At 34.3% G+C, this 20,585-nt stretch overlaps 1 protein-coding gene across 3 annotated transcripts in view; it reads right to left on the reverse strand.

Moving 5' to 3' along the window:
- PRMT3 (protein arginine methyltransferase 3) overlaps positions 1 to 20,585 on the reverse strand; it is a 123,711-nt gene that overhangs the window by 32,720 nt on the left and 70,406 nt on the right. For all 3 annotated transcript variants that reach the window (XM_077866208.1, XM_077866209.1, XM_077866210.1), the window contains 2 exons: positions 12,163 to 12,350; positions 9,968 to 10,054 (listed from right to left, as the gene is read on the reverse strand). In XM_077866208.1, coding sequence (XP_077722334.1) covers positions 9,968 to 10,054; positions 12,163 to 12,350 — 275 coding nt within the window. The remainder of the gene's footprint in view (positions 1 to 9,967; positions 10,055 to 12,162; positions 12,351 to 20,585) is intronic.

Genomic DNA, 20,585 nt, shown 5'->3' on the forward strand with positions numbered 1-20,585 from the left:
CAAATCTAAACAATATCAGAATTAGACAGGATCCCTCTGAATATGAGACAAAAAGCTTCCTTTCACAGCAGTCACATGTTATATAAAGAATTAGTCACATAATGGGAATATCAGGTAATCAAAATTACTCCGGAAAAATCCCTTAATAAAGTTTTACATTAGAGACTAACATATAAACCATCCCTCAATAAGTTCAATGCAACCAGTTCTGGCAATGGCACAAATCATCATTTCTTTGGCCCGGCTCCAGATGAAGTAGATGGCTTGCAGCAAAGAGCCACGTTGTACTAAAAATATATACTTTTATTTATTTTTTAAAAAGATCCATTTATTTACTTATTTGAGTGAGAGTGAGCAAGCATGCATGCGTGATGGGGGAGGGAGAGAACTAGTGTGTGTGTGTGGGAAAATCCTCAAGCAGACTCCCCGCTGAGCACGGAGCCCAACTTGGGGCTAGATCACAGGACCCTGAGATCATGATCAGAGCCAAAATCAAGAACTGGCTGCTCACCAGGTGAGCCACCCAGGTGCCTCATGGTATGTTTTTAAACTTTCTAGATTTTTTTTTTCTGTTCATGAAGAATTCATCCATGTTGTAGTATACAGTGAAGATCATCTTTTTTCATTGATGTATACTCCAAAATATGCCATATTTATCCATCTACTGCTGATAAATGTTCAGCTTGTTTCTAGTTTGATATTATAATGAAGTATGCTGCAGTGGACACTTGTGTGCATGTCTTTTGGCAAACATGAACACACCTCTGTTGTGTAAAGACCTAAAAGTAAAATGGTTAAGCCACAGAATAAGCATATGTTCAGCTCTGGTAGCTATAGCAGGTAGTTGAGTTGTATGGAAAAAACTTAGCACAATACATTTGCCTTATCACTCTTACACATTTCTTAAAATGTTGTCATTAGCATTATTGTTTTTAAAAAAAAATCAATGTACGAAAAATTTCAAGCATATACACAATTACAAGACCTCTGAGTACCTATCACCTGTATTCAACAGTTACCACTTTTATTTCATCTATTCATCCTCTACTCCCTTTTTTGCTGAACTGTTTGGTAGCAAATACCTGATATGTCATTTCTCTCCTATGTACTTTAGTTTACATCTCTTAAAAAAAAAAGACATTTTCTTATATAACTAGAATGCCTTTATCACTTGTAACCATCAAGTGAATTTAAATATTTGTCTCCCTCATTTATGCTTTGTGAACAGAAGTACTGTTTTGGCTTGTTATTATATTCCCAATGCCTTGCAGCTCTTAGCACATACTACTACTCAAAAACAGTTTCTGGAGATAATTGAAGAGATTTAAGTATTCACACTACCCTCTAAGCCTAACTACAAAGGTTCAGGTTTCAGAGAAGAGTACAGAGTTATGGACTGTACTCTAGATCACATGGTCATTTTATAGATAAGGAGAAACCTAAAACTGTAGAGGTGGAATCACATAATTAGAAATGTCCTCCCTCAACACATAAAATTTACTTAATGAAGCCTATTAAAATATATACCAGATGTACCACTAAAATCTATGGTGCAAGTTCAAAACAAATCTTACGATTTCTAAGCAGCACAGATGTGTTTTAATAATTAGTTTCTTTAGCCGATTAGCTTTGCAAGGTCAAAATTAGGTCAATTTACACCTAAAAGTACTAAGAACTGATTTAGTACTCAAGAAATGAGTTTGGAATTATCAGGTTTCTATTGTCAGAGATTTTTCAAATGCCTTGAAAGAAGATTTAAGTACACAATTACAAAGAAATAGGCTCATTTGAAGTTTTTTTGTAAGCCATTAGAAAAATTTAAAGCTTAATTAAAAAGTAAAATAAAAACAAAGACTACTATGAATAAGGAATCATTAAAGTTTGAATTTTAAACATTTTAAAGTTTCATTTAATAACACTTCCATTACCCTTAAAAATGTAAACCAAAGACTTGCTTTTACTCCATCAAAAGCTAAACATCAGCACCTCTTAAATATATCTTTCTATAATTTACCAAGTATGTCATTAAAATGAGAAAAAAATGAGAATTGGGAGGTAACATACAATTTATTTTTAGTTCATGGACTAAATTTGTTTTCCTAACTTTAAAAAATCCTCAATATGTAAGCCCAGACTTTCCAGATTGTCTTTTTAAAAACAACGTATGCAGGGACTTCTGTTTCTAGTTAGGATGTAGAGGTTTGCAAAAGATACTATGATACAACAAGAAAAACAACAACAAAAAATCCCTAAACAATCATATTTTTCATTAAAACCATCGAACAACCTTGGAGGCAAAGAAGTCTAGATGAACTATTTCCAGCCAGCCCTCCCCACTTGAGCAGAGAAACAGTGGCTTTCATACATGAGGCCATTTACCCAATGCTGAGGCCCGGGGTGGGAAAAGGAGCAAAAATGCCATAGGCACAGAAACCTAGTTGGATCTAGAACTTGGCCAATTTTTATGCACAGGTCTGAGCCGATATGATGTACTAGAATCTGGAGAAACGTGACAGGCAGAGCTAGCAAACCTAAAAGGTGGATGAAGCTGGCGGTTGTGCGGCAAAGCAGGCAGAGGTTTTCTTGCAATGCTTAGGTCCCAAAGCCAAAATCTTCTACAACTACACTGTTCACGGTCACCATTAACATGACATTTCTATTCAACTCTCTCTGCTATTCCAGAAACTTGCCCAGGAAGATGAAGTTATTTGTTTTAGGCACCTAAGAAATCTATTTATAAAACAGACCTTTCAACTAATCCTGAGAATAAATACCCTCTTCTTAAGAGAGATGACTCACTCAACTAGACTGTTTACTCTTCTAGATTGACTTTGAAACTCACACTCTCATTGTATCTACCAATTCTCAACTAGATCATGACCCATGCCAAATCTGCATCATAACCCTTCCTTCCCCTGCAAACCTCCTGCTCTGCACTGAAAGATCCACGAAGATCAGATTTCCTAACCTCAAAATATCCTGACTTTTTCCTTCTCCCTAAACTTAGCTACATTTTGATGTCTTCTCAGGAAACTAATGAAAGGGAGGGGCCTGATCCGTGTCAAAGACACTGGAAATTAACTGCAGTGGTACCCAGCCCTGACCAAGCTCAATTCCAGATTAAATAAAAGGGATCAGCCCTTCAATCCTAGTTGCCAGAGGTAAGTGGAAGCCCTTCTAGGGGAAAATATTACTTATTTTAGTTTGTATTAGCTTTTCATATAATGGCTAGCACAAAATATAAAATTATGAAATATGAGAACAGGAAAATGTGACTCAAAATCAAAAGAAAAAAAGCAACAGGGACGCCTGGCTGGCTCAGTCAGGGGAGTGCACAACTCTTGGGTCTTGGAGTTGTGATTTGAACCCCACACTGGGTATAGAGATTACTTAAATAAATAAAACTTAAAAAAAAAAAAAGGTAACAGAAGTAGAATCACAGTTGGCTTAGGGAAGTAGCAACAGACCTTAAAAGAACAATTAAAAACATGTTAAGAAATTTAGATAAAAATATTGACCAATTTGGTTAAAATAAAAAAGAATGATAGCTCAAAAAATGAAAATAGAAATTCTGTAACTGAAAAACATGTTATTTAACATGAAAGTATTAAGGGGCTATCTTAACAGTAAAAGGAAGACAGATGAAGAAAAGACCAGTGAATTAAAAAATAGGTAAATAGAAATTATCCCAAAGTGAACTTTTTAAATGGCTACTATACTTCAGTCTTTTCCTTCAACTTTTTCATCCTTGGAAACAGGTTTCCTTATTTGTTTTCTTTTTAAAACAATTTTTAAAGATTTTATTTATTTATTCATGAGAGACACAAAGAGAGAGAGAGAGAAAGAGAGAGAGAGAGAGGCAGAGACACAGGCAGAGGGAGAAGCAGGCTCCATGCAGGGAGCCCGATGTGGGACTTGATCCCAGGACTCTAGGATCATGCCCTGGGCCGAAGGCAGGTGCTAAGCTGCTAAGCCACCTAGGGATCCCAGGTTTCCCCATTTAAAATAAAATCTTTCTGAGGGGCAAACTGTTTTTTTCTTCCTCAGAGGATCTTGGCTATAAAATTTAATTACCAACTACAATTTTCCTCCAGAAAATACCTCTTTTGTGCTCCTGTTCCCACACCTCTGTATGTGTATCTATAGTCATAATTTTATATTCAAACTGAAATCTTCTTAGCACCTGTCTCCTCTCACTTGAGTGCCTTTTCAGGACAGAGAATGGGTTTTTTGTGTCATGTGTGTGCACATTTGTGCACAGATTTCAGACAAATGCCTGGGACATAGTCAGTATTTAATATTTGTTTAACAAACTGAAGTATCTATTGATACAAATTCTTATATTAATGATTTTAAAAGTTATGAGAAAAAATTAAATACCTCTCAATGCCACTGTACTCATATTAATGTATTTTGATAAAATCCAAAAGATTTTATTGTAAAAAGTTTTTAAATACAAATATAAAGAAAAAAATGAAAAAAATCTGTTTTTTATTTACTCCATTGGCTCATATTTAATTTAGCAACTGTAATAAAATGAAAATCTCTGGGAAAAATAACACTCTTTGTTAAATGAGGTTTAAAAATATATTAAGGAAAGTTTATACAAACTGAACATTGTTGTACCAGTCATTGTTTCAGCACATGCTAACAGAGATGTAGAATAAAAGAAAAAATGCTGAAATTAATATATAAAAATGATTGCTCTAAGAGTTAATGTATCAAATAAAATTCTTTACCTGTCACAGACTTTTTTGAGTATATAATCTGATAAAATCATCTTAAATATTTTCACAGTAAACAACTCATTTCTTATATAAAAGGAAGTATGAAAAGTCATTTAAAGTATATGTAGGGTTATGAAAAAGGATTCCTGACTGTATCATTAAGCATGACAGATGACAATATAAATGCTGCTGGAACATGGAGGGGGAATATTACACAATTTCATAAAGAACATTAAAAATAAACTAAAACTCACAAAATAAAATGTATTAGTTCTAAATTATATGGCTTTAAACCACCTGCTTTTGAACTCTTATAAACTCTCCATATAATAATAGACTGTATTGCTCATTTACTGTAAGGTTAGGCAGGCTGTTATGATAGGTGCCAACTAAACTTCATATCCCATCATAAAAACAAAGGCAATTTGACCTAAACTGTCAATATATCATGACACATAAAAAATGCTCAGAAAATAACTATGTATGTGCTACTAGTATTCACTGGAAAATAATCCTTTAACCAAGATCTAAGACACTTATGTGTGATTATCGTATCATGTTTAACATAAAAAAGTTTGTTAATGCAAAACACTACATTAAAAATTCTATTAAATTTCTTCTGTGGTGTGTGTATGTGCCGTGTTGGTAGTGAAGATTGCAAAGAAAAGATGTTTTCTAATAACGGTTCTAAGAAACTTGAGAAAGCCAACTAAAAACACTATCAGTCTACAGCACACATGCTTTTGAAATTAAATGCAAAGGGGGTGTCCTTAGCATCTTGTTACTTTGAAAAATCCAATTTCCTCTAATATTTTAATTAGGCTACAAATTAGGCTAGAATCTCATTAGAAATAAATTGTTATGCATATATTTAAAATGGGCTTAACTACTCAGAGAAATCATCCATCTTACTTTTTGGCTGTGTGTTCAAGTTCAAGGAAAAAAGTATTTAATATATTTGAAGGTCTGCACTCAGCAGGACAAAAGTAGATATTTTTCTTTATCTAAAAAAGCCATACCTCTTCCTCCCCAAAGTAACTTTTCCATCTCTTTGGCAGGCATTGTATTTTTTTCTTTTTTCTTTTTTTTAGTATTTTCACTAATTCTTCTTACAATATAAAGGAGAAACAAAGTTCCAATTAGGCACTCATCCTTTTTAATACCTTTGTTGTGGATTATTCCCAAGTAACCAGGCGAATAATCTATCTATTCAAAAGTAGCCTTAGAGACTAGGCTTGCATAATAGCTCCAGATGGTTGGTAGGAGAAAATAGTTTAAGAAGTTGGCACCATCTCAAAGAGCAAAAGATAGTTGGAGTAGATACGGATGGGTAGTTGGGACTCACAGATAATGAAAATGTAATAAAGGCATTATAGACCACAGAACCTTATGTCAGTCTCCTGTTAGGTAAGCATGCCGGGAAGGAAAGTTCCTAAGACATGTAGGTGCTTGACCAAATAATAAATTTGCTCTGAACATGTGAAGAAAAAAAAATTGGAGATCTTTTTCTCTGCAGCAAAGAGGATGGGATATGCGACATGTTATCACATAAATCTGTCAGCCCTATCTCAGAGGAAGAGTGCATTTTGATTAACTCTCTTTCTCTCTCCCTACCAACAACTGCTACACTATGGGCCAAGAATCCCATTTTTTAGATCTATTTCAAATGTAACATGCTACCTCCTTTCTTCCACACCTGGAATATCTCATTTGTAAGCTTCTTTTATCTTCCTTTAATAGTGCGTACAATCCCACTAAAGGGATTTTTAGGGGGTCAGGATATTTCACAAGTAAGACATAGTATTTTATTTTTCTTTACCCATAAAATGGGAAGATTAGCACTTTCTTCAAATAGTTAAGAAGAGTAAATGAAATGACTTTAAAGTGATTAGTACATTATGTGACTTCCAAGTGTTCAATGACTGAGACATTATCGCCAAGACAATTTATATTGGCAAATTATTTTACAGAATAATCTCAGAAGGGTTAACATTGAATAAGTACTAAAATCTGTATGTTTGGTACCAGGCACACATTCAATAAATATGGTCTGAGACTATATATTCCTCTCAAAGGTAAGTTACAGAAGTATGTTTATCAGCAGTGATCAGACACTGCAAGTCCACTTCAACCTTCTGTCACTTTCTTCCTAAACCCCGGAACTATTTCATTTTCAGACTTTTATAATTAAAATCATTCAGGCAAGTTGGGAATAAAAATACAAATTTAAAAGGCTCTTTACAGATATCAAGTAATATAACAGTTTCTTTTTGATTCATTTTTATTATGGAACTCTGACTATACAGGAACAAATGAAGCAAGTACCTATTTGATATGTTCTTTAATACAAAAATCCTGATTACATTCTTTGTGTTAAACAGACTTTATCACTTTTTTTGGTGTTTTATTTCTTTTTTTTTTTTTTTTAAGATTTTTATTTATTTTTTCATGATAGAGAGAGGCAGAGATATAGGCAGAGGGAGAAGCAGGCTCCATGCACGGAGCCCGATGTGGGACTCGATCCCAGGACTCCAGGATCACACTCTAGCAGACACCCAACTGCTGAGCCAACCAGGCGTCCCTATTTTATTTTTTTAAATATACAGAATAAAACCAAAATCATTAAAGGATAAGTATAATGTCTTTCAACATAAAGCTTTTTATACTCTATGGCAAATAACAGGAATAGAAAATAATTCTATATATGCATTATGAAACTCTGTGGCCTAACACAATAGCTGAAATTACTTCCTAAGACTTTTTTTTTTAAAGATTTTATTTATTTACTCATGAGAGACACAGAGAGAAAGAGAGGCAGAGACACAGGCAGAGGGAGAAGCAGGCTCCATGCAAGGAGCCCGATGTGGGACTCGTTCCCAGGACTCCAGGATCACACCCTAGGCCAAAGGCAAGCTCTAAACTGCTAAGCCAACCAGAGATCCCCTTCCTAAGACTTTTTAATTGCTAGGGCCAACATGATCTATGTGCAGCCAAATAGAAGTGATGAATGAAGATCTATAAGGAAGAACTGAACAGCATGACCTGGGAAGGAAGGATAGGAACAGGATGGTAGTGAAGAGTTCTGTTCATCTGGGGTTATCAGTGGTGCCTACCACTTACTTAAGAGGACCAAGGGCATTAGGATTTCCAGGGCCTGCAGTGGTACAGGCAGCTTTGTAGGAGGCTAGTTCTAGGATGTGGTTTAAGAATGTTTTGTAGAAGTTCAAAATATAGTCTATTCCTTTAGTTCTCCCAATGTGTCTGGAATTATGTTATTTAATTCTTTAGTAAATCACTTTTGCTTTTAACAAGCTGATTTGGGCTTTGCTGTCTGAAACTAAGAACCCTGACCAATAACCCAAAAAATAAAGAACATTTCAAAAAAACTCAGTAAACCCATTTGTCTACCTAAAGTTAAAAAAATATGCATAATTAAAAACAAAGAGCTTTTGAGGTCTTCACTACAGTTTTATATTGGCTTTACTCTGATTCATGTGAAAGACAATGAACGAAGATTTGAAATAATAATTAATAATACTGGTAATATGGTAATTTCTGTCTAAGAATTCCCTTATAGATCGATCAACTGTCATTAATCAAGAGGTCTTTTTTTTTTTTTAACTCTCAAGGATTACTAACATCAAACACAGAATAAATCTAAGAGTTAAAGTCTTTAGCCTATAATTTCAATTGACCAAATCATTTCAATTACTAAAAAGTACAACTCGAAAATCTGGGAGAAATGAATGGGAAGAATGAAATTTTGTTTTTGATCAGTTAAACAAATATAATGTCTTGGATATCAAATAACAACTGGGTCAAAATAAATGGAAACTTTTTTTAAATGGAAACAATTTTTAAGAAGTCATAAAATCTTTTGTATGTCAATCTTTTAAAAAATCAGGTTCAAGAGTCAAAGTTAACATGACTGGGGATCCCTGGATGGCTCAGCGGTTGAGCGCCTGCCTTCAGCCCGGGGCGTGATCCTGGGGTCCTGGGATCAAGTCCCACATCGGGCTCCCTGCATGGAGCTTGCTTCTCCCTCTGCCTCTCTCTCTTTCTCTCGCTCTGTGTGTCTCTTATGAATAAATGAATAAAATCTTTAAAAAAAATTAACATGACTATAATCTGTTTCACACAGTTCTTGACTATATAGTTTTCAGTAAAATTTTAGTATTTTAAGGTATAATTAATATTTCAAAAACTATATAGTTAATTTTTAAAATATATCAGTACCACCTATGTAACTTCATACTTTAAGGTCCACATTTTTTTAACATTCTGAGTCTTCTATGTTAGTATTAACATACATTTAGAAATTATTTAAGAAAACATTTAAATACATTTTATTTTTTATTTTTTTAAAGATTCGATTTACTTATTCATGAGAGACAGAGAGAGAGAGAGAGAGAGAAGCAGAGGCACAGGCAAAGGGAGAAGCAGGCTCCATGCAGGGAGCCTGATGTGGGACTTGATCCCAGGACCCCAGGATCACACCCTGGGCGGAAGGCAGGCGCTAAACCGCTCAGCCACCCGGAGATCCCCAAATACATTTTAATAACCTAACATTTCTGGCTACTTTGTAGGTGCATCCACATATTTTAACTAATTAATGTGTGTAAATAGTCTACAAGACGGAAATTATTACCATTTTTCTTAAAGAGCTGATTAGCCTGAAGTACAGATTACCTAGGCAACTTGAGCAAATAATTTCAGACTAGAGAGTGGCAGAACCAAATGTGAATCCAGATTTGTTGAACTTTTCTAATACCCATACTTTTCCTATTACATCGGGATGCTTCTTTAAAGAAAGGTAAATGATCAGTTTCTTTACTATGTTTTATACAGGAATATAAAATATTACACCAAGTAGACATATTTTACTTCCACCTACACTGAGTGAGTGTAGAGTTATTAGGAGGGGCAGGACATGAACTTCTCTGTGAAGATAAAGATGAGTGCTCTCAATTGGTTACATGAGAGGCAATAAGGAAGACTCTATAAAGAAAAATCATTTTGCAAATATGGTATCTTAATACTTTCTCCTCCGAACTAAACTAACTTTTTTGAAGTCTACTGACCTGTCAAAACCGATCTGTTCAATAGTCTAACAAAGGCAAAGATAGACTGTCACAGGCAATCGTCTTTTTCATTTATCACAAGTCTGGTAATTAATTCATTAGCCTGCCAATCAACTGCACTGCTAGTGAGATTTGTGAAAGGTGAATGAAACAGCTTACCGTGCACATGGATGTCTTTGTAATTTGCAGGGTAAAATCTGAAGAAAACTCCAAAGCTGAGACAGATGTTGTATGGCAATCTATTTGCTACCCATTAAAAAAGAGTGAAGGAAGAATTTAGTAAAAATAGCAAAAACAGAACCCAAAGCAAACAGATAAATATTACTTCTTTTTTATGCAAAAAGAATTACTGTTTAATCATTCAAACCCCACTTCTGGGGTTGTTTCCAAATTTAAAGGCTACTAATATTATCATTTAGTTGATTTCTGTTTAAACCAAATTAGTAGTTTTTTACTTAGGCTTCTTGTAAGAATATTATATATCAAATCATGGCTCTGATGTGCTAAAGTTCTAAGATACATTAAGATACTTTCAAATAAAATTCTTGTTTTCCAACTAAAATTATATTGTATACCACTGGTGGTACATATTTGTTATAAATTATGCAAGGATAAGAGTCAACATTTTTTTTTTTAAGAGTCAAAATTTTTGTAGGAAATTCCAACTTGAAAACATAAACTAATGAAAAGGGTAAGGTATTTTAGAATTCCTTTCTGTAATTGCATTCAAAGTAAGTTTGTTAGATATTAGGAAAAATCCTAACAGTTAAAATCAAAGAGCCAAACCAATGAAAAAGATTCAACTCAGGAAGACAATGGCCAAAGAGCTTTATTTTCCTGTTCTATCCTGGTTCACATCCTCCTTAACTTCACTATGGAGAGCAGATGGATACCAACCATGGCAGTTGGAACAGGACCAGAAAGAAGGCCATGAAGGCCTGACTTGCCATGAGTAGATTATGATACAGCATACACAATCCATAGGACTATATACCAGGGGCATTATCCTCTTTTAAATAGCTTGAGAAAAATTTAAAGAAGTTACAATGTGGTTGCCTTTTATTTGTAGAGGATTGTGGAACATGGAACAAAATATATTTACCTAAACAAACAAATAAATAATTGATTAATGTTTAAAAAAACCAGAAGGTTATGTGTACTTTTTAAACACCTTTGTTTTCAGTCTAAAATTTTCTATTTCAACTATTTATTCATAGCAGTTTTTAACATTAAACGAAAAGAGCACCAGAGAGAAAAATTAGCCCCTCCCTCCCTCTCTTTTTTGTACAGCCTTGAGGCTGAGGTTATAACTGTACACTCCTACCCAGAATCAAAAGAATACAAATAAATCTCTTACTATCAGTGTACCAGAGCACTCTATATAGTCCTATAATCATTAACCAGGCTATAGTTTTTTTCTTAAAGGCTGATGCAATTTTAATCAGCTTGCTCTTGTTGAGAAACATTTATGTTTATTATTCTATGCCAACTTTAAATATTTTATCTTTTAAGAACATTAACAAATATTTTATTGAATATTTTATGTAGAGGATAATTATTGATGCTATGAAAGTAACAGGATGACTATAAAAATGAGACAATGTTCTGAACCTAAAACTGAACAAACTATATTTATCTAATTGAAACAAATTAAGACATTTTTAAGAAAGGCAATGACTTTTCACTGCAAAGTTATTTAACCTATCCCATGTAAATCTGACACAACAAAATTCACAATAAAACTAGACTGACGTGGTGAACAGTAAGATTTTAAAATATAAAAGGAATTAATTTAGAAATCTGAAAAGAGTAGGGCTTTAGTTGCATAGGCAAATTCACTGTAATTACTTAATCTAAAAAGGCAGAAGAAACTTGAATGTGAGACTTTAAACTGTGCAGAATATATGATATGACTGAATAATCTGGCTATAAATGGCTATAAATGAGAAACTAGAATAAGGCCAGGTAAGTGGTGATGAAGCAGGATTTTTTTTTTTGCCTTCAAACCTCTCAGTATAAGGAACTTTGATATACAAAGAGAAGTGATTCCAAAAAAAAGAAGTGATTCCAAAGGATGATATAGTCAACTGGTAAATATTGTAACCTTAAGGTACATTAGATTGGTTAATATAGGAAGACTAATCACTGTTTTGAAGGCAATATAATCAATAATATCAATATATTAATATTAATATATAATATCAATATATTAATTTCAAATACTGAATTCATACATGAAATATATAATAATATAATATAATATAATATCAATATATTAATTTCAAATACTGAATTCATACATGAAAACTAACAAAAAATGGCAATTCTGTGAAAATAAAAGTAAAAACCCCTACCTTAATACTACAAGCATCTGAAATCAGAGTCTTCGGATCTAAAACTTCCACAACAGCTTCTGGAATAACTGCTTTCTTCATACAAGACATGTTGAAGCCATAGACATTATCCCAAAACGCAATTCGATCAGCATGTTTATTCATATCACTTACTGCCACAAGGCTGATAGTACAAATATCAGGGTAGACTGTAACAGATAAAATACCCAACAATTTACCATTATCTCCCTTTGTGGCAAAATATATTTCTTTAAAGGCTAAATATAAATACCAGAGTCATCAGTATCAATTACTAGCTAAATATAAGTACCAATATCATTGGTAAGAATTACTAGCAGTGAAAGATTAACAGAGGTGTAGATGAGGGAAAATAACCTAGCTCCTATGTTTTAAATAGCCTCTTAAAAAAAAAATTTCTGTTACAGTAATGGCAAGATTCAAATACGGATTTCAATGATAGGTTTGAATTACAATAATTAAAACAAGATGGCACAATTAAAAAACCTGAAATGAACATATTTATTCGTATTAAACTTAAAAATGTTGACATTAAATAGATAAATCTTTGTACATTATTCTGTAACATGTAGAAAGAGACAAATCACTTAAAAAGGTATGTGACATGTAAAAACATCATGATGGAATTTTATGGTTCCTTATTTATTAAAAAGGAAATGCTTATCATAGCATCAAGTATGTACTAGGTAAGTTCTTCTGATGTATAGACTGTGGATTCATGTCCATGTCCCTATTCTCAGGAAACTTATATTTAGACAATTCTGACAAATAAATGGGCAATTATTTGTGATACAATATATACTAAGAAAAGGGGAGGTAAAAGGTACTGGGGGAGCTCACAGCAAAAATAGCTAATTCATATGTGGCTATAGCAGGGGTGTTGGGGTATTTTATAAGAACTGAAGACGACATAAATTAGGAGTGGGGAGGGAGTGTTCTAGGCAGAGCAAGCAGTGTGCTTATAGGGTCACAGTTGTATACACTTTAATTTGAGAGAAAGAGATATAAGACTAGAAAGGTAAGAAGGGAGCAGAGAATCCTTGGCTGGGTAAATCACGTTAGTAAACTGGATTTTATTCTAATAATGACAAGGCTGTGAACAATTTCACATAGGGTTACAACTCGATCAGATTTTGGTTTGGAAAAGCCAGATGGAGTAAAAGTGAAGAATGAATGGGAAGATGCAAGATTAAGACAAAGACAAAATAAGAGATAGGTGTAATAACCTAGGCGACCTGAAGTAGAACAACGGCTGTGGGAATGGAAAGGGGGAGATATACATACAGCTGACCCTTGAGCAACACAGGTTTGAACTGCGCGGGTTCACTTATACATGGAATTTTTTTGGATAAATACAGTACTGTAAATGTATTTTCTCTTTCTTATGATTTTATTAATAACATTTTCTTTTCTCTAGCTTACTTTATTGTAAGACTACAGTATATAATACATACAACATACAAAACGTGTTAATCGATTGTTGAGGTTACTGGTAAGGCTTCCGGTCAACAGTAGGCTATTAGTAGTTAAGTTTTTGGGGAGTCAAAAGTTATAGACTTTTGACCACACAGGAGGTGGGGCAGTTGATGTCCCTAACTCCCACATTGTTCAAGGGATATTTAAGGAGGAAAAACTCAGAGGACTGGCTGGCTGTGGAGGTGATGAAGAGGAAAGAGTCAAGGACAACAGTTTTAGCAGCTGAGAAGATTGTGGTACTAACCATTACATTAGGGAATAAATAAGGGCAGATTAAAGAGGAACGTAAGAATTCAGTGCTTATAGGACAAATGCGTAAAAATATCCAATAAGCAGCTGAATAGATGGGACTGAAATTTAAGATATGATCTGGTTTCAAGATATAAACTTGGGACCATGATCATATGAATGGAAATGTAAGTTACTGGAGCTCATCAAATCATCTAGGGAGAGTACATGATGAGTACCAGGATTTAAGGGATGTATAGAAGAAAAGAAGGCTGATAATAAATGGCTGAGAAGCTGGGGCCACCAAAGCAAGAATACCAGCAGAGTAAGTGTTAAGAGAGGCGAGAGGAAAAGAGTGATTCAGAAAGAAACAACTCTAATAATAAGGGTACAAAGTCTGTATAGCACCAAAATAAAAAAATATTAATTTTTTTCTCTGACAAATAACAAAATTAACTTTGTCCTTCAAATAAGATTCAGGGGATTCATGAATTAAAATATAAATCACATTTTCTTATATCACTAAACTGAAAGTAAGTATATATGTACCAAAGAAATGCACAAAAGATTAACTAGCCTTCAGACTTAAACTGTAGAAAATAAGCCTCCCTTTCCCCCAAACTTTATTTCTATCCACAGCCTTAGGAATTTATTATTCAATGACAGCAGCACTAAATGATCTTCCAAATAAAAAATAAAGCCCATGATAAAATCTATTGGCATCAAAGCTATTGCTCCTTTCAAGCCTGACGTGTGAGATACCCAGAAAAAGTACTTGGTGCTATGTCACTGATAAGAAGTTTCTCAAGTCCTCCCAAAGGGGGTACGTGAGGCAGATGTGATAGCTGCACTATGCTAGAGTTGGCTGCCGTGTACCATGAGTCACTTCTACTCTCCTCCTCTTCCACAGCCATGGTGAGCCTCTTGACTGTATTTTAATTCCTATTATCAATTCTTCAAAGCATTTATTTTGTTGACTATGCTGATCCAGCAAGAGTATCAGCTATAGGAAAGCATGTTTAGTTTCTTGAACCAAATCCTTAGATGAGAAATACTGAAGAAGAAACAGAATTCTAAAGCAACTTTAGATATCTGGCAACTTCTTTAGATATCCTTTGGTGGACTTAATATGACAATCATTCAAGTTTCCCACATTTTCCCCTGGAACTTCATCCTTAAAAAGGAATATAGTAAGGGTACAGATCAGGGATCAGCACACCTTTTCTATAAAGTAACTATTTCAGGTTTTGTGGGCCATATGGTCTTTGTTGAAACTACTTATCTTTGCCCCTGTAACTGTGAAAGCAGCTACAGACAATAAGTAAATAAATGAGCTTGGCTATGTTCCAATAAAACTTTATCTACAAAAACAGGCAGCAGGCCAGATATGGATACCCTTGATAGAGATGTGGGAGAAACGGATGAGGGAGGTCATTATCAGAGCCACCATATTGTACTACTTCAGGGAGTGCCAGTCACACTGTAGTCTATGGGAAACTGAATATCCTTCAGAGTTACAATGTGCACAGACATACAAATCACTTAACATAGCTCAGAGTTCTTCTATTTCAATTATGAAAAATCTTAGTGAAAAATTTAAAAAAAATAATTATTCTCTATATCAGGGGCTGGCAAACAAGGCCCATGGGTCAAATTCAGTCCCCTGCCTGTTTCTGTAAACAGTTTAACTGGAACACTGCCACCCTCACTTACTTACCTATGGTCTAGGGCTGCACTGTGTTCCAGTGGCAAAGTTGAGTAGTTCGGACAGAGACCGGATGGCTTACAAAACTGAAAATACTATTGTCCGGCATTTTGTAGAAAAAGTTTTCTGATCTCTGGCTCTGTATTCAAGCACTATGATATACTAGTACTACTACTAAGAAATAAGGATGATTTTTCTTTTTTTTTTCTTTTTAAAGATTTTATTTATTTATTCATGACAGAGAGAGAGAGAGAGAGAGAGAGAGAGAGAGGCAGAGACACAGGCAGAGGGAGAAGCAGGCTTCATGCCGGGAGCCCGACGTGGAACTCGATCCCGGGACTCCAGGATCACACCCTGAGCCAAAGGCAGGCGCCAAACCGCTGAGCCACCCAGGGATCCCCTGGGATAATTTTTCATAATGAAAAGCTACTACTAAAATAAACTTTAAAAAGTTTAAAAATATTTTTGTAATAAGCAACTGGAAGAAGTATGATTTTACTTTTTCTAGCGTTGAGGTATATTTTTCAAGGTAATTCTATTTCACAAAGATACAGAAAATGTTTTTTGTTAACATTTAAAAACGAAATTAATTTTATCTTTGTTAGAGCTATGAATATTCATAAAGGACCTGTAATCAGTGTTATAGGTCAGTTTAGTTCCATATCCACCTCCTCACAGCTGGCTAAAATTTTGGGCCACCTGCCAGAATCTTGACTAACCCTTTACCTTCACATTGTGACACATTTGTCATTTGGTTTTTGCCAGATAGAAGCAAAACTGAGTAATTATTCCTTCTTGTAGGTGAAATTAACAAAGCGCTGATTGGACAAAGCACCCTCTTAACAGACCATTTATAAATTCATGGCTTTGACATCTGTGTCCTTCTCGATTCACTGCCCAGAATTCATTTGTCACTAGAACAGCTCACATGGTGAATAGATAAAGATGGGAAATCCTTTATCCCTTAGAAATGCCTCGCAAACTTTTGGACACTAAAGGGTAAGACTGAGATGCATAAAGAAACAATTCCTTGTAAGCAATGGCATCACTGCATGTATATAAATAACCAGAGAATAAAAAGGTTTTAGAACAAAAGGAGATGATAAGTCAAAATAAACTATTCTACTCACTCACAATATACATCAATGATATGGAGAAAGATTTTAGTAAACTAACAGTCAATGACAAAATGATTGATATATATATATAAAGGGAAGTATACTATCAAGTTACAAAGTCAGTAAATATCTAAAGTTGGATAAGCTTAAAAATCAATTTCCAACTTATATAATAAGAATATCTTAACAAAATTAATTCTGATTTGGAAATTGGAAACACTGTCCTATCATTAGCTTATAAATAAATAGTGACTAGACCCAGCTTAGCTAGGCTAAAATATAGCTACAGTTTTTACTGAGAAATTATGTATTGAAAAAAAGTAGAAAATGATACTACTGCAAGATCACCGAACCAAACAAAAATAACAAATGTGAAAAATGCAGATCTGAAAATGAGGGAGTAGACAGTGAATTATAGAAATACTAAAGGAAACCTTCAAGCACTATGAACCATGATCAGTGGCTGATTATATGAAGATAAATTATGTGAAAGTCAAGTCTTCATAGCACAATGTTTAAATTCATTTCAAAATTTTTATACGGTATAAACCTAATACTAATCTCATTTTACTAGCTATAGCTCATTATACTGTAAATCTACAGTTTATCAGATGTAACTCAGGAGGGGGATTAACCTTTATTGAGCAACTACTTCATTTCGAGCATCTCATTTAGATTTTTGTTTGATTCTATTAAGCTAGATTATAATCCTCATTTTACAGATAAGAAAACTGACATTAGTAGCGGTAAAGTAACTTGCTCACGTTACCAGTCTTAATCAGCTAAGTGGGTAACTATAACTGTATCTGACAAAGGGATTCAACATAAAGTCTAATTGCAAAATCTATATGCTTTCCATTATGCATGAAGCTACATTTTATGGTTTTCAAATGGAAGAAAGGGAAAGAGGAACTCCATTTTCCTAAGGTAAATGAGCACTTGTTCAAAGAGAAAGAGGAAGGAGAAAAGGGTTGAGAAAGATTGGAGATTAATAACATTTCAGGGCAAAGTGAGGAAAATGGAAACATTCAGCTTTACTTATTCCAGCTGAGTTATGGAAGTACATGGTGCGAAAAGAAACACTAAAAAGGAAAGCAACCAAGTAGAAATGAAGGAGCAGTGAGTAAGCTGTACAATTCAGGTTTCCACATAGAGAAGGAAATAGCTAGGAAGGTACAGAAGCAAATAGGGACGTTACAACAGAGGCTATTTCTTAGTAGCAGAGATCAGGTTTCCAATGCAAAACTGTGGAGAGACAGATCTATTGGTGAAGAATGTATCCTATATATCGCCCACTCTATTTTGCTGCCCCCTTCTGAACTACTTGTAGAAATTCTCTGTTACAAGGCAGGGCCTGCTTCCCTCTACAGAAGCTGAAAATGACAGAAGCTTGCTTCCCCTCTCTCGCTTGTAGGTTAGGCATGCACACATGACCTAGGTTCACCAATGATAAGCACCTAAAATTCTGGCTACTTCTCAGAGGCAGCAATGTTTACTGTTTGTTAAGATCAGCAATGTGACATGTCAGACAGTGCCCTGTATTAGGATAGTGGTATTACATCTAAACCAGTCCTGTAAAAAACAAAACAAAACAAAACAAAACAAAACAAAACAAAACAAAACAAAACAAAACAAAAAAACAGTCCTGTAACATAATTCTGAACATTATTCCTGGCTGTATACCTCCAGCCTGGTTTTCTAGCTCTCACAAGAACTTAATCTATCCTATCTATCCTTTTAATAATCTACCCTATCTGTCCTTTTAATAAAGTTCTACTCTGTTAAATAGCCAAGGTAGATTTCTATTTTTTTCCAACAGTAACTTTGAGTGATACAAAGGAAAATGTATATTTTAAATAAATTCTTAAAAAAACCCAACCCAAATAAATGAATAAATAAATAAGTTCTTAAAATAAGGCTTTCCCCCTACATTTTGGTTCAAAAGGATCGGATATGGGGCCTGAACATCCATATTTTTAACGAAAGGCCCTGTTGAGATCAGAAAACAATGAGTTAGGAATTGACTGCCTTCGTAACTATGCGTTGTATGGATGCAGTCTCCAGAATCACTCCTCCCCAGGCTGAAGGCAGCGCTAAACCGCTGAGCCACCCGGGCTGCCCGGCAGTATGGTATTGATGAAGAGAGACTTACAGATCAAATGAGCAGAATACAAAAACACATCCACACATACATGGCCAATTAATTTTCAACAATGATGCCAAGCAATTTATGGGAAAGGAAATCATTTCAACAAAGAGTGCTAGAAAATAGTAGTATCGGGATCCCTGGGTGGCTCAGTGGTTTAGCGCCTGCCTTCAGCCCGGGGCGTGATCCTGGAGACCCGGGATCGAGTCCCACATCGGGCTCCCTGCATGGAGCCTGCTTCTCCCTCTGCCTGTGTCTCTGCCTCTCTGTCTCTCATGAATTAATAAATAAAATCTTAAAAAAAAAAAAAAGAAAGAAAAGAAAATAATAGTATCTATGTTTACCTCACGCTATACACATAAATTTGAAATGAACCACAGATCTAAATGTCAAAGTTATGACTTCAAGAAAAACACAGGAGTATTCTGTGCAACCTTGAGTAGGACAAAGAGTCCTCAAATTGGACATTTTTCTTAATAGAACAGAGACTGAGCACATTTTTATGAGTCACTGGTATTCCTTTTCTGTGAGATTCCGTTCAATTCCTTGCCCAATTTTCTACTGGGTTTGTGGTCTTTTTACTTGTAGGATCCACTTATGTGTTAAAGAGATTAGATTTATGTCAGTGACAGAAACTAAATTTTTTCAGTCAGTACTTCTTATATGACTTTGCATATGGCATATGCTGCCATTTAGAAATTTATTTAAATATAGTAAAATTTATCAATCTTTCAATTCAATTGTATCAATCAATAAAGGCATCTGAATCCAAGTTCTTATTTAGACAGCCCCACTCCTCAAGTTTATAAGGAAATACACCTATGTCTCCTTTCAGTTTTTTTATCCTTTTTGTTGTTGGTTGTTGCATTTAACCTTGCCTCATTTAATATTTATGGTGTGTGGATTTTTTACCTTATAGTTTATTGTGTTTTCTTTTTTTTAACACAGAGGGCTATATACCATACACATAATTTACTGTCTCAACATAATTTACTACAATAAATTATTTCCTTAATTATATTAGATGCCATGTATTATTTGGCTTGTAACAGGATTCTCAATTCTGTTCAATTTATCTGTCCATTCAAGAACACCATTTTAATTATTGAGGCTCAATATGTGTTTTAATATTTGGTAGTACTAGTCTTCCTGTCCCTGGCTCTCTCACCCTGGTACCCTTCTATCTCAATTTTCCTTGCCATTACAACTAAAATTTTAAAATTCTAATTAAAAAAAAAACCCAACCAAACTGTTGGTTAGAATTATACAATTTTGTAAAATTTATCCCATAAAAATATCAAATACACAAAAAACAAAAAAACATAATTAACTCTCATGTACTTGTCATCTATTGTCAACAAATGTCAATGTTTTTGGATTACACTAAATTTTAAATTAATTTTGGGAAAACTGATTTCCTTATCGCACTGATTCTTTTTATAAGAACATGGTCTATCTTTCCTTTTATTTCATCTTCCTTCTGTCTTTTAGCAGCAAAGCTGTTTGCATATAAGTTTTGCTTATTTCTAATTGTTATTTTATAGCTCAATAATGTACTGAATTCTTTTATTATTTATCACTTTTCAGTTGATTCACTTGAGGTGCCTAGATTTGAATCATAGAATCTACCAATAGAATTCGTTTTATCTCCTTTTTAATTTATCTTCTATGTTCTTTCTCTTTTTTAATAGCACTGACCAGTACCTCTGGTAAAATATTAAATAATGGTATA

This window comes from Canis aureus, chromosome 23, assembly GCF_053574225.1.
Source record: "Canis aureus isolate CA01 chromosome 23, VMU_Caureus_v.1.0, whole genome shotgun sequence".
Classification (NCBI taxonomy): Eukaryota; Metazoa; Chordata; class Mammalia; order Carnivora; family Canidae; genus Canis; species Canis aureus.